This window comes from Elaeis guineensis, chromosome 16 (genome assembly GCF_000442705.2).
Source record: "Elaeis guineensis isolate ETL-2024a chromosome 16, EG11, whole genome shotgun sequence".
In the NCBI taxonomy this organism is placed as follows: Eukaryota; Viridiplantae; Streptophyta; class Magnoliopsida; order Arecales; family Arecaceae; genus Elaeis; species Elaeis guineensis.
This window is the reverse complement of record NC_026008.2, coordinates 34,820,224-34,836,436: the sequence shown is the minus strand read 5'-3', so window position 1 is coordinate 34,836,436 and position 16,213 is coordinate 34,820,224. Positions and strand designations below refer to the sequence as shown.

The following is a 16,213-nucleotide window of genomic DNA, read 5'->3' as shown; positions in this document are numbered from 1 at the left end:
CGAGTTTGTAATTAGTGTCCACTGTTTTTCCTATTTTTTTTTTCTGCTAAATAATATTAAAAAATTTTTAGAAAATATATAACGGGGGAAGGTAAAGGTAAAGGTAAAGGTAAAGGTAAGTCAAAGCAGGCCAGCCTCACTTCGTCCCAGTAGTATGCAACCCAAACCCAAAATAACAAATAAAGAAATAAAGAAATAAAATCAGAAAGAGGAAGCTTCTCGAATCCACAAATGAACCGGCTTAAAACTTCATGGAAAAGAAAAGTATCAGAAGTCTCTAGAATTGGTTGGGCGCGCAAATGGTTGTAACGGGTAAAGAAGAACCTAGAACCCCAACCACCTATTCTATAAATCCCACTGCCCCTTGCTCTTCTCCACGCGTAGTGATTTGAATCACAAGAGGAAAAAAAAATCTCTTCTCTAAACCTCGTTGCTCTCCATTCTCTTTCGCTTCCTTGCTCTTTTGAGGTCTGGCAATGGCGGATGTGCAGATGGGAGAGGCTGAGACCTTCGCCTTCCAGGCGGAGATCAACCAGCTTCTGAGCCTCATCATCAACACCTTCTACTCTAACAAGGAGATCTTCCTCCGAGAACTCATTAGCAACTCCTCTGATGTATGATTTCTTTCTCCAATTTTATTATATATGATGAACTCTTTTCGTTGTTTTATGATTCTGATGGGATTTGGTGTTGTGGATATGTTGGGATTTTGTAGGCGTTGGACAAGATTCGGTATGAGAGTTTGACGGACAAGAGCAAGCTGGACGCCCAGCCGGAGCTGTTCATCCGGCTGGTGCCGGACAAGGCTAACAAGACGCTCTCCATCATCGACAGTGGGGTCGGCATGACCAAAGCCGGTAAGATGTTGTTAGCTGTGTGCCTTATGTTCTGTTCTTTTTTATTGCGCTTTGGTTGTTTGAATTTATGATATCCGTGTTATCTTCTGGATTCCAATCTGGTGGTTTCCTTTTATTTTGGTTTGTAAAAAAAAAAAAAAAAAAGATCATGTATGATGTGTACTGATAACTTTCCACAAGAAGGATTAGCCGAATTATGCTTGTGAAATCAAATTAATCCCCATTTAGATGATTGATGAGCTTTATAATTATTGTTTTAGGAATGTAAATGGTTTTTTGATGAAACATTCATGAACTGCGCCAGTTAATTGTGAATAGATTTATTGTTGGAGTTGTTTGTTATTGATGTTCCTCTTGTGCGGGGTTTTGTTTTTCTTTTTGCGCTATCTCATAATTTAATATGTGCGTATATTGACGGATCAGGAATTAATTTGAGGCTTTTTTGAAAATTTCTTATTTTTTTTGGGCTTTTGATAAATTCTTAGCATTATGCAATTGATGGAATTCTAGGTTTGTGCCCCCAGATTTCTGTAGCCAAATCATTCAAAACTTGTGAAAGTGGTGAAATTGAGGAGTTGTTTATTTGGTTTTTGATAATGCCATTCGTGCTAAGTAAAACAGGGCAAATCAAGAAGCATATTTTGAAACAAGTTATGGGTTTTAATGAGCAAGATTTTCAATTTCATTACCAAAACTGAATTTTTCATTCATGTTATCTGAAAATTATGAGTTTTGCAGGTTGGTTCTATCATTTTCCATGTAGTTTGATGTGTTACGCTGATGTATTCTGTAACGAAGAGAAGCAATATTGTAATTAACGTTAAACCACATGATTTCACCTTTGTGTTTTGATTGCCATTGATAAGTTAAAAATTTAAATTGGAAAAGAGATTTGAATGACTTATCATGTTCATGGCACTAGTGGGCTTTATATACAAGTTGAGCCCTTTGACTTTAGGGATCCAAGATGGTAGAATACAACAATAAAATCTCGTGATTATGAGAAGGATACTAGAGGTCTGATATAGTATAATACAATAGCAAAATCCTAGGATTTGGTACAAATACTAAATATAAATATGACAACCGGATCTCCTGATCATTGGAGGTTGGTATGGCTGATATATCAAGATTCAGCATGCAATATGTAGCAGCTGCGATATCCATGATTCTATAATGGACTGAGTTGCCAAGATTCTGCAAGTAATTTATAGTAGTTGTGATATCTTAGATTCTATAATAGGTGAGATTCTGATAACTTCAACATATATAGCAGAAAAATAGTATCCTGAATTTTATAGGATGCTGTTGTACTTTGCTCTGTTTACTGAATCTATGGTATCCTGAATTTTATAGGATAAGTGGCTTGTGAATTGATTCATGGTATCATCAACTTTCTCACTTTTGGTTTTGTCTGGCACTAGACCTTGTGAACAATTTGGGTACCATCGCAAGGTCCGGAACCAAGGAGTTTATGGAGGCATTGCAGGCTGGTGCTGATGTGAGCATGATTGGTCAATTTGGTGTTGGGTTCTACTCTGCTTACTTGGTTGCTGAGAAGGTTGTTGTCACAACCAAGCACAACGATGACGAGCAGTACATTTGGGAGTCTCAGGCTGGTGGTTCCTTCACTGTCACCAGGGATGTGAGTGGCGAGCAGCTTGGCAGGGGAACCAAGATCACCCTCTACCTCAAGGAAGACCAGGTAAAAGACAAGTCCCTTTCATTCTTCTCTCAATTTATAGACACTTCTTTAACTATATTTTGGTGATCATCATTTTTTAATGATAATGTTAATTTTTCCTGCAGCTTGAGTACTTGGAAGAGAGAAGGCTTAAGGATCTGGTGAAGAAGCACTCAGAGTTCATTAGCTACCCTATCTACCTTTGGAGTGAGAAGACAACCGAGAAGGAGATCAGCGATGATGAGGATGAGGAAACCAAGAAGGAACAGGAGGGTGATGTTGAAGAGGTTGATGAGGAAAAAGAGACCAAATCTAAGAAGAAGAAAGTGAAGGAGGTCTCCCATGAGTGGTCTCTTGTGAACAAGCAGAAGCCCATCTGGCTACGCAAGCCTGAGGAGATCACCAAGGAGGAGTATGCCTCTTTCTACAAGAGCTTGACTAATGACTGGGAGGACCACCTTGCTGTAAAGCATTTCTCGGTTGAGGGGCAACTCGAATTCAAAGCCATTCTCTTCGTGCCAAGGAGGGCTCCTTTTGATCTCTTTGACACGAGAAAGAAGATGAACAACATCAAGCTCTATGTCCGGAGGGTATTCATCATGGACAATTGTGAGGAGCTGATCCCGGAGTATCTTGGATTTGTGAAAGGTGTCGTGGATTCAGATGATCTCCCTCTCAACATCTCCCGTGAAATGCTTCAGCAGAACAAGATCCTGAAGGTTATCAGGAAGAACCTGGTGAAGAAGTGCATCGAACTGTTCACTGAGATTGCTGAGAATAAGGAAGACTACAACAAGTTCTATGAAGCCTTCTCAAAGAACCTGAAGCTGGGTATCCATGAGGACAGCCAGAACAGGGCTAAGCTGGCAGATCTCCTCCGCTACCACTCCACAAAGAGTGGTGATGAGATGACCAGCTTGAAAGACTATGTGACAAGGATGAAGGAGGGGCAGAAGGACATCTACTACATTACCGGTGAAAGCAAGAAGGCCGTAGAAAACTCTCCCTTCTTGGAGAAGCTCAAGAAGAAGGGCTATGAAGTCCTGTTCATGGTGGATGCGATTGATGAGTATGCAGTTGGGCAGCTCAAGGAATATGATGGCAAGAAGCTTGTTTCAGCAACGAAGGAGGGTCTCAAACTTGAGGAGAGTGAGGATGAGAAGAAGAAAAGGGAGGAAAAGAAGGCTGCTTTCGAGAGCCTTTGCAAGGTCATGAAGGACATCTTGGGTGACAGGGTTGAGAAGGTGGTGGTGTCGGATAGAATCGTGGATTCCCCTTGCTGTTTGGTTACTGGTGAGTATGGATGGACTGCCAACATGGAGAGGATTATGAAGGCTCAGGCCTTGAGGGACAGTAGCATGAGCTCGTATATGTCGAGCAAGAAAACAATGGAGATCAACCCAGAAAATGGAATCATAGAGGAGCTGAGGAAGAGGGCAGAAGCTGACAAGAACGACAAGTCGGTGAAGGATCTGGTGCTGCTGCTGTTTGAGACTGCTCTCCTGACATCTGGGTTCAGTTTGGATGATCCTAACACCTTTGGTGGGAGGATTCACCGAATGTTGAAGTTAGGCTTGAGCATTGATGAAGATGAGGCTGCTGGTGAAGATACTGATATGCCTGCTTTAGAGGAGGACGGCAACGAGGAGAGCAAGATGGAAGAGGTCGATTAGAATTTGGGATTTATACCACAGATGTTGGAAAATGTCTCTTTAGGTGAAGGGTCTGAATCAGGTTAAATTAGGTTGTTATCTGTGAAGTCCTTTTGTGTTTTCTTTCCCTTTGTCTTTTTTGTGGTTTCTTAGACTTGGCTGATATAAGTTTGGTTGAGTTGTGCATTCGGACTGATAAAGTAATAATCCTAATTTTCTATAATATGCATTTGTATTCCTCTAACTTTCTCATTCTCGAAGCTTCTCAATTTTGGTGGTGGTAGTAGTTGTTGTTGTTGTTCTAGTAGCTTCAATATGTTGGATTTTTTTTTTTTTTTTGATAGAAATGAAAGTAGCCAGAGACTATCACCAGTTTTTTATTTATCACAGAAATTTGCAAAAAAAAAAAAAAAACACACACGAAAGCAGACATCTATAAAAGCTTCTTCGCATAATATTACTTTCCATCCTTATCCTCTAGACAATACAGCAAAATAGAAATCTTCCAAGCCAGCTTATTTCAAGGACGGTTCTAAGCTTGCCAGATTGTTTCATAATAATACATGATCATCGGGTTCTTTTGGAAAAAAATATTTTCAGCTTCTAAAATTAATGAGGATTTTAAGAAGAGTAGGGTAGGTAGAAGAATATCTGTTTAAAAAATTTTTAGGGTTTTTGCTCTCTTCAAATTTTATTAAAAATAGTTGCTAACAATTGATCTTCAATAAAATGCAACAGATAGCGTTTGTTTTTGAGTTTTCATTTTGACAAAAGATCCCGCAAATTTGAAGATCATCTCTTCAATTTTAGTTGAGTTTGAATCAAAAATCAGATATTTTTTGAGAATAGGTACTTAATGAATAGATGATTGACAGTTTCATGAGAATTGCCACAGAGAGCACAAATTATATTCTTTTGTCAGTCTTTCTTGGCTAAGGCATCTTCGGTGTGAAGTTTGTTGCGAAGTACTAACCACAAGAAAAAATGAGTCTTCTTCGAAATAACATCTCTCCAAATAATTTTATGGAAAGGACATCGAGTACCGTCATTATTTAAGAAAGAGTAGAATGAATCCATCGTAAAGGACCCCGAAGGTTGTAGTTTCTAAAATGGCATATCATCTTGACTAAAGGGCTTAATCAGAGAGAGTACATCATATAAATCACTACATCATATAAATCACTAAGTAGTGCTGATAGCCAAAAGACTTCTTAGATTAATCCTCCAAGAATGAGAACATCTGCTCCAACATGAGCTAACTGCAATTTGCTTCTTGATTGCTCTGTCATACAAATTTGTAAAAAAAGAATAATGAGGTAAAGAGTCAATCTAAGCATCCTCCCAAAATCATATGTTTTGATCATTTTCTAGCTTAAAAGAGAGTTTCAAAAGGCGGCATTTTACTTGCAAACATCCTTCCAAATGGGTGACAATCTTGAAAGAGATTTCTTAGATCTCATGTCAAATTTGCATCTTCTGTAATACTCTCCTCGAACATGTAAGAATCATGGGTTATCAGATCATTTGAAAAACTTCCATACCCACTTAGCAAGTAAGGAGGCATTCATTTATTCCAAATTCTTGATTCCCAATCCTCCTTACTTCTTGGATTTACAAACCTAATCCCAATTAACCAACAGTGAAATCCACTCTCAGTACCATTGTCTTTTCATAGGAAGGCTCTTCTAATTTTGTCAAACTTATTAATGACCCATTTAGGCAATTTGAAGATAGACATATAATAAGAAGGCAAAGCAAATAGCACAGAATTGACAAGAGTTAATCAGCTCCTCCAGGAGAGTAATTTACCCTTCCAAGAATTCAATCATGCAATCATTTTTTTGATCAGAGGCATCCAAGAGCACTTTGGCAACCTTCTGTCAAAAAGAGGAAGACCTAAATATTTAAAGGAAAAAGAACCAGAAGAGCAATTCATCCAACTAGCGAACATGGAGATCTCCACCTCATTCATATTAAGACATATCAAAGAACTTTTGTAGAAGTTAATCTTAAGGTTTAAGGCCTTTTCAAAAGCAAGTAAGATAGTCTTGGTGGCCAAAATGCACTTTTTCTTTTCTGCATAAAATAATAAAATATCATCTACAAAATGAAGACTAGTAAAAACTTTGAACTCCTTTATGTTGGAATGTTGTATAACAGATTTCTTTGAACAATCAATCTACAGGCTTAAGTGGATCAAAGAAAAGAAAAACAAAGATAGGAAACATATTGTGGTGGGTTGTGTGCTGACAATGGTTGTAATTTTTCGCAATGATGCATTTGGGTCTCTGTTTCTTCTTCTGGCTAGTAGTTGAAAAATTTTACATCTATGCTTGATATTATTTGACATTGTTTTCATAGTATTAAATCTAAATTACATAGATGATGACTCTTGATAATTCGTTTATAGATTTGAAGTGATCAAGTTCATACATGACAAAATATGCGGCACTGATGCAATTGGTTTCCAACCCCGGGTATAAGGGCTATTATCGCAATAGTAAAAAAATCTCCAGCAAAGAAGTTAATGCATGTATAAGCCCATTCATTGGCATTCCCTATCTTACAGTCTATTGGATTATTCGATATGTTACTTATCACGCCTCCAATCTCAAAATATAAATTAAAATAAAATTTAGGAATGTGAAAAGCTACTGCATATCTACAGAGTACTCTCCATAGACATGTAAGGCTTTTAATCTTGTAAAAACTTCAATATAATATAAAAAATAGTATACCCATCATGCAAACAATGGTATTAACAGAATAACTAATTATTATATAGATTAATTTTAACTTCAATTTTTACAGTAATTTATATTAATTTTACACAACATCACTATACACTTACTATCCTAGGAACGAACCATCTTTCGTAGACTTATCTCACCTTCTATATATAAATCTTAAAATTCTAAGGTTTGACTCCAAAACTAGTTCCGAAATAAAAAAACAATAGGTGAAGATTTATGAGCTTCAGTGCTCGATAAATAATAGATATATTTATAAATAAATTTAAATTATGATGATATATAACTCAAATGTATCATACAAAATATGATATCACTCTTATCAAGATTAAGTTACATAATCAAAGATATTCGAGAGGCAGTCTTATATTATTTTTCTATAATATGAAATCTACTATACGAGTCCAATACATACTCAATTTCATAATACTATACTTAAACATTGGTACTATTTCTTTTATCTCTATATTTCTAATTATGGCACTATAATTATCCCATGTGGCAAGAGATCTTAAGTCCACGATACCTTCGATGACGAAGATCTCAAGTCCATGATACCTCCCATGGTAAGGATCCCAATATCACCATGATCACCCCCGTAGTTGGGATTTTAAATTCGGACATCATACATAGTAGGGTTGAGAGTCAAGTGACACATATCAATAACTATACTTCATATTTTTTTTTCTTTTTGATACATCTTTAATACAACTTGTTATAATTTAATACAGCTTGATATTACTTGTTACAACTTAATATAGTTTGATACAACTCGGTATAACTTGATACAGTTATGATATATGTATTTCAATAAGTAATAATCATAATTTATCAAGTCTGATCTGATCATAGTATGTAACATCATTCAGTTCATCTTATAAATCTCAATTTACTGATCAATTATTCATGATATATAAATTTCATAGAGATTAGATATTGAAGATCAATTAAAGTGATTTACATCATGTCAAGAAGATGATATATAATAATTTCATACACAATCAGATCTGAATATATCTGTAATAGATTGTATCATTTCAACTGAATAAGATGATTCTCACTTGATTCAAATTGAGCATGATAAAATGTAAGCATTACTTACAATAATTTGTATTGTATCAAAGAAATGATATAAATGTCCGTATGATTCTAATTAATTATAAAATATAAATATTACTTACCTCAAAGTTGCCAACAGCTGAACAATTAATCACTTTATTGGGTTCTTAGAATCTAATAATCTATAACTACAGCTAAATTAACCAGCTCTAATAAGGTTTAAATTAATTTTTAACAATTTTTCTAACTTTTTTAAGCCTCCTAATTTTCAAAATTTTACTATTTTGGAGAAAAGAAAGAAAGAGAGGAAAGGATACAATAGCATCTCTTTCATTCTTTGTATTCACAATAGCCTCCTTCCACTAATTATTTTTTCTAGCACACTCATCCAAAAATTTCTAAATTTTATCTATAAGTCGATCCATAAGTCAACAATCCCTTGTTAAAATTTTTACTTAAATTATCTAGTCAATCTAGAATTAAAATTCACGGATTCAACCTAGACAGAGTCAATCCACCCCCAAACACAAAGCACCCATCTTCCTAAATTTTCTCTATTATAATGCTTAAAGTTTATGTTTTCTTTACTCCACTACTCATTCCATCATCTACTAACTAACTCATAGCAGAAATTAACTACATATAAAAATTTCACCATCTAGTATTTAATTCCTAACAGAATTTAACTATATACTGAATATTCTAGTATCTACTCATTAACTTATAATTGAGAACAGCCAAACAATACAAAAGGGGTGCCTAATCTTACCTATTTTGATGAAGAGCCCACCCACAGCTACAGCCATAACCCACGGCAACAACAAGGAAGAAGAAGAGAAGGAAAAAGAAGAAGATGGAAAGCAAGAGAAAGAGAGAGGAGAGAAGGAGAGATCATACTTTTTTTTCTTTCTTTCTTTCTGTTTTCCAACTCACTCACACTCATCGATACACATACAAACATGGAGATGGAAAGAGGGAGTAAGAGGCAGAGGCCTCTATTCACTTTCTATTTTCCAACCCACATAAATACACAGACACACATACACTGTAGGAATGGAAAGAGCTAGGGAGGGCATGAGAGGAATAAACAGGCAAGAGAGAGTGCTAGGGAGAGAGAAAAGCATGAGAGAGATAGAGGGGGAGAGAGTGTGTGTGAGAGAGATAGAGGAAGAGAAGATGCAGGAGACAAAGAGTGAGAGAGAGGGCACAAGAGATAGAGAACAAGAGAGAAGAATTCTATTTGGATCGAAATAGGGGAGGGTTTACCTTTATTTTCCTTTTTTTCCTCCATGATGGGGAACTGAGAGTTAGAGAGAGAGAGAGCAAGAGAGATAGGGAGGGCTGAGGAGAGGAAGGATAACATGAAGGGAAGCCAAAGGAGAGGAGCTCAGTTCGGAATAACTAAAACATAAGATACTTTTCTTTTTTTCTTTCTAATTGGCTCGCACACGGATATATCTCAAGGAGCCATAGGTTCGCAACATGTGGACCCCCACATGATGAGGCAAAAAAAGGAGGTCCTAGCTAAATCTTATATTCCTCCCCCTTTAAATAAATTTATCCTTAAAATTTGTACATCCAAACTCGAATCACATTTCTAATTTATCATTGCTAAATCTACACTACTAATCATAAGCTCTACTGATAAATTTTATTATTATTAGTCACATACTAGTCTATGACTAAAATCTTAATGGTGAAGATGCCTTGCATGCATATAGGGATGGTTTCCTATAAATATGTGACGGCTGCTCGCACTCTCAATATTTAAATCCGGATTCGGGGGCATGATAATTAAAGTGGTATCAGAGCTTAGGCTTAGTTTATAGAAATCTATTAAAATCAAGACATGCGCTGAGTGTAAGTAGGATAATTATCAAATGATAAGATGTAAAAAGTTATCTTTATTATTCTAAGCATACTTGTTTATTTTATATTTTGATCTATTTGAAATTTTGAAATAAGTCCTTGATGATATTTTTTCAATAAATTGAAAATGGTATTAGTGATGTTGGGAACATTAGTAATAATAATAATAATAATAATAATAATAATTATTATTATTATTATTATTATTATTATTATTATAGTATTGAAAAATATCCTTATAGTTCATCATCATATTTGAGGTGATCTATTAGTTATCATTTAAGTAATTAGGATGATTATGAATTATTGGTATGTTGTTTAATAAGCATAAGCAGAGAGTATATATTTATATTGTTAATAATTCTTCTGATAAATGAAATATATGATTGGTGTTATCCTTTATAATATGGAATATGAATTGTAGATAATGGAAGTGATCGATAGCAAAAATCATAAGAAAATTGGAACTACTAGATCCAACCTATGGAGTCGAGAAAAATGAAAGGCAATATATTAGCTTTTTGTTTGAGATGGTTATTGATAAAGGGGATCAGCCCCATGAAACTATTAGAATAGTTTGCCCTTCTGAGGTAGAACAAGTAAAGTCTAAAAAGCAGATAGCAATCTCTACTTTTAATACTTTGAAGCACCAAATTTTTTTTAAAGTGTAGGATGTTAATTTTTTAGATAGAGAGTATTATAAGTATTCTTTTCAAAGGATAAGTACAGAATATAATGATGTAAGAGTAGAACTTCAGCAAATGAGATGGGACTATAATAGATTGAGGTATATAAATCAAAATATATCGAGAAATATTCTACTTTACAATATCAGTAACAAGATTGAGACAAGGACTCCTTTCAGATACAGAATCTTCATCTAAAAAAATTGAGATGAGGGAAGGAGGATGAAACAAGAAAGGTATGATTTATTATCGCATGGGATAAATTATGCTATATTTATTTGAATATCTGATCCGAGTTTATTTTCTATTATGTATTAGAGGATACAATAGTGATCAACTTTGAATTATATTATTGAAAATTTTTAGAATTAGTTAAATATCTTAGTGTGTTTTGAAGAAGGATGTAAGGTAATGTTCAAGAATTCAAAAAATTGACAGTTGATCAAATATTCTTAATAAATTTGAAAAGAAAAATTAAAACTTACAATGAATTAGAAATGGCATATTAAACTTTAATTAAATTCTACTATTTTATATAATTTCTTTCATAAGAAGTAATATAAATATATAGATAGTTATAAAAGATTGAAATCATTTTGGATAAGAATTTCTTCTAAGGGCATATAGGTTGAATAAGATGTATTTAAAATTTTGATTAGTAATTAGTGATATAAGCAATAAAATTGAAGGTCTTCTGAGCATTAGCATATTTGGTGACAAAACTTAATAGTTGATTAGGTCTAATGTTATTACATGTTTGGAATATGAAAACTAGTCATCAATGGATCATGAAGGAGGTATGTAGTGAGTAAGAATCAAGTTATTATTTTCTAGGAGGAGCTAAATATATATTAATTTTGACAATATTATGAAAAAAAAGATTGAATTCTAGTCAAGGTTGCAAGCATGTCAAGTAGAGAGATGTGCCAGAATCTAGAGGAACAATGTTGATATAAGCTGTTAAAAAAAAATAAAGAAAAAGTCAGTAGGCTAAAAAAAATTAATATTAGAAGAAAATATTAGAATTAGAATTATGATAGTTAAGAGAGGAAGATTATAATGATATAAATGCTAAAATAATCAGATAGTCTAAGTTAATACATTGAAGTGATTATTGTTTAACACCTTAATTGCAAAAAATTTAAAGAATGTTCAAGACTAGATAATAATAGGACTACTCTTATGGTTACAATAAGAAATTATGGTTCTTGATACTAAGTCTTAAATGTTTAATGATTCTTGTTCCTTAGGAGTTAATGTGAAGTTTGGTAAAGTCAACTATCTATACATAAAATCAAAAATTTGTAAGGACTATAATAAGTTTGAAGACTAAAGATCTTAAAAGTATCCTCACTACTAAGATTTTAGCTATAGACAAGTATATGAGTTATAATAATAAAAATTTATCAATAGAACTTATGATTAAGAGTATGGTTTAGCGATGATAAATTGAGGATGTGATTTGAGTTTGAATATTTAAATTTTGATAATGAAATTTATTTAAAGAGGGAATTTGAGACCCAGTCCGAGCTTAATTTTTTTGCCTCATCACATGGAGGTCTGCATGTTGCGGACCCATGGCTCCCTAAGAGATATCCGCATGCAAGCCAATCAGAAAGAAAAAAAAAGAGAAAAGAATCTTTTGTTTCAATTGTTCCAAACCGAGCCCCTTTCCTTTCGCTTCCCTTTATATTCTCCTTCCTCTCCTCAACTCTCCCTATCCCTTGAGCTCTCTCTCCCTCACTCTCAGTTATCCACCATGGAGGAAAAAAAATAAAAACAAAGGCAAACCCTCCCTTATTTTAACTCCAAACAGAATTCCTCTCTCTTGCTCTCTGTCTCCCATGCCCTCTCTTTCACTCTCTGTCCCCTGCATCTTCTCTTTCTCTATCTCTCGCGCTCGCTCTCTCTCTCTCTCCATCTATTTTTCTCACACTCTCTCTTGCCTCTCTATTTCTCTCGTGCCCCTCCTCTTTCTATCCCAACATGTGTGTGTCTCTGTTTGTTTGTGTGGGTTGAAAAATAAAAAATGAGTAGAAGCCTTTATCTCTCAGTCCCTCATTCCATCCCCATGTGTGCATGTATGTCGGTGTGTGCGAGTGAGTTGAAAAATATAAAGAAAGAAAGAAAAAAATAGGATCTCTCCTTTTATCTTTCACTCTCTTTCCCTCTTCTTCTTTTCCCCTCTTTCTCTTCTTCTTCTTTGTCACTGTCGTGGGTTGTAGCTGCTGTCGTGAGTGGGCTCTTCATCAAAGCAGATAAGATTAGGTATCCCTTTTGTATTATTTAGCTGATCTTAATTACAGGTTAATGAGTAGATATTAAAATTTTTAGTATGTAGTTAAATTTTATTAAAAATTAAGTATTAGATGGTGAAACTCTTGTATATATTTGATTTTCATTATGAGTTAGTTAATAGATCATGGAATGAGTAGTAAGATAAAGAAAACATAAACTTTAAGCATTGTAATAGAGAATTTGGAAAGGTGGATGCTTTGTGTTTGGAGGCAGATTGATTCTGCCCAGGTTGAATTCATAAATTTTAATTTTAGATTGATTATAATTTAAGCTAAAATTTAGCCCAGGGATTGTTGACTTATGGGTTGACTTGAAAATAAAATTTGAGAATTTTTAGATGAGTGTAGCTAGGATAAATAATTAGTGGAAAGAGATTATTGTAAAAAAAAAAAAAAGAACGAAGGAGAGGCTATTGTATCCTTTCTTCTTTTTCTTTCTTTGCTCCAAAATAATAAAATTCTAAAAATTAGAAGACTTAAGAAGCTAGAAAAAATGGTTAGGAATTAGTTTAAGCCTTGTTAGAGCTTGTTAACTTAGCTATGATTATAGATTATCAGGTCCCAAGAATCCGACAGAGTGGTTAATTGTTCGGCTATTGGGTAACATTTATATTTTATAATTAATCAGAATAATATTGACATTTATATCATATCTTTGATATGATAAAATCATTATAAGTAACACTTATATTTTTTTATGATCAACCTAAATCAAGTGAAAATCATCTTATTTAGTTAAAATGATACAATCTATTATAAAAATATCCATATCTGATTGTATATAAAATATTATGTATCATCTTCTTGACATGATATAAATCACTTTAATTAATTTTTTGATCTAATCATGCATAAAATTTATATATTATGAATAATTGATCAATGAATTGAGATTTATAAGATGAACTAAATGAAGCTACATACTATGATCAGATCAGGCTTCATAAATTATGACTATTGTCTATTGAAATGCATATATCATAGCTGTATCAAATTGTATTGAGTTGTATCAAACTGTATTAAATTATAACAAGTTGTATTAAAGATGTATCAAAAAGAAAAGAAATATATGAAATATAGTTATTGATATGTATCACTTGACTCTCAATTCTACTCTGTATGATATTTGGACTTGAGATCCTAACCATAAAAATAATCATGGTGATATTGAGATCTTTGCCATGGGATGTATCATAGATTTGAGATCCCTTGCCACATGGGATAATCATGGTGCCATAGTTAAGGCCGTAGAGATAAAAGAAATCGATACTCATGTTTAAATATAGTATTATAAAATTGAGTCTATATTGGGCTCGCATCTTATCTACTGATTTCATATTATAGAAAAGTGATATTAGACTGCATCTTGAATATTCTTGATTGCATAACTTTTATAATGATGTTCTATAAAATTGATCTAAGGCATGGCTATTCATGTTTCTAAATTTTATGTTATTTTAAATTTGAGATCAAAGGTGTGACAAATAAAGTGGTATCAGAGCGAGATTTCGATCCTAAGACCTATGAATTATGGGCCCACCATGCTTTCGCTGCACAACTCCAATACCACTTTAACTGTCACACTTCCGACCCTAAAATTTAAATTGAAATAAAGTTTGGGAATATAAACTGCCGCTGTATACCTACAGAGTGCTATCATTAATTATCGACTTCCAACCTGACAAAAATTTTAATATAATATGAAAGATAACATACTCATCGTACAAATAGTGGTATTAACAGTATGACTAATTATTGCATAGATCAATTTTAACTTTAATTTTTATAATAATCTATATCAATTTTATACAACATCATTATACACTTACTATCTCAAAAGCTAACCACCTTTCACAGACCTGCCTCACCTTCTATATACAAATCCCAAAATTTCAAGGTTTAGCCCCAAAACTAATCCTAGAATCTGAAATAAAAGGCAAAGGTTTAAGAGCTTCACAGCTCAGTAAGTAATAGATACATTTATAGACAAATTTAAATCATAATGATACGTAACTCAAATGTATCATATAGAATGTGATATCAATCTGATTAGTATCAAGTTATGTACTCAAGGATATTCGAGATGTAGTCTTAGATCATTTTCTATAATATGAAATCCGTAGATAAGATACGAGTCTAATATATAATCAATATTATAATACTATACTTAAATATGGGTACTCATTTAGCTCTATAGCCCTAACTGTAGCACCACGATTATCCTACGTGATAAAGGATCTTAAGTCTATGATGTCCTCTATGGTGGGGATCTTAAATCTACGATACCTCTCCATGGAAGAGATCTCAATATCACCATGATCACCCCCATAGTTAGGATCTCAAGTTTGGATATCATACACAATAGGACTAAGAATCAAGTGATATATATCAATAACTATACTTCATATATTTTTTTTCTTTTCGATACATTTTTAATACAACTTGTTACAACTTAATAGAGCTCGATATAATTTGGTGTAACTTAATATAGCTATGATATATATATGTCAACAAACAATAGTCATAATTTATTAAGTCTGATCTAATCATAGTATGTAACATCATTCAGTTCATCTTATAAATCCAGATTTACTAATCAAGTATTCATGGTATATAAATTCTGTGTATGATTAGATCGAAAATCAAGTAATTTACATCATATCACGAAAATAATACATAACAATTTAATACATAATCGGATCTGAATGTATCTACAACACATTGTATCATTACAACTAAATAAGATGATTCTCACTTAATTCAGATTAGTCATGATAAAATGAAAGTATTACTTACAATGATTTGTATCGTATCAAAGAGATAATAAAAATATCCATATAATTTTAATTAATTATAAAATATAAATATTACTCACCTCAAAGTTGTCGATAGCTAAACACTTAGCCATTCTGTTGGATTTTTGAGATATAGTAATCCACAATCACAGCTAAGTTAACAAGCCCTAACAAGGTTTAAACTAATTCCTAGCAATTTTTTCAACTTTTTTAAGTCTTTCAATTTTCAAAATTTTACTATTTTGGAGAAAAGAAAGAAAGAGGAGAGTATACAATAGCCTCTCCTTCATTCTTTCTTTTCGCAATAGCCTCCTTACACTAATTATTTATCCTAGCTATACTCATCCAAAAATTTTTAAATTTTATGTTCAAAACGACTTATAAGTCAACAATCTTTAATTAAGATTTTAGCTTGAATTATCCAGTCAATCCAGAATTAAAATTCATGGATTCAATCTAGACAAAATCAATCCGTCCACGAACACAAAGCATCCACTTTCTCAAATTTTTTCTATTACAATGCTTAAAGTTTCTGTTTTCTTTACCCCATTACTCATTCCATTA

The 16,213-nt window shown here is 33.2% G+C and overlaps 1 protein-coding gene across 1 annotated transcript; it reads left to right on the top strand.

Moving 5' to 3' along the window:
• Positions 1–325: 325 nt before the first annotated feature.
• LOC105059479 (heat shock protein 83) lies at positions 326–4,416 on the top strand. Its single transcript, XM_010942778.4, has 4 exons — positions 326–614; positions 716–857; positions 2,282–2,562; positions 2,667–4,416. The coding sequence occupies exons 1-4, from the start codon at positions 477–479 to the stop codon at positions 4,212–4,214; spliced, it is 2,109 nt and encodes a 702-aa protein (XP_010941080.1). The 5' UTR covers positions 326–476; the 3' UTR covers positions 4,215–4,416.
• Positions 4,417–16,213: the final 11,797 nt, after the last annotated feature.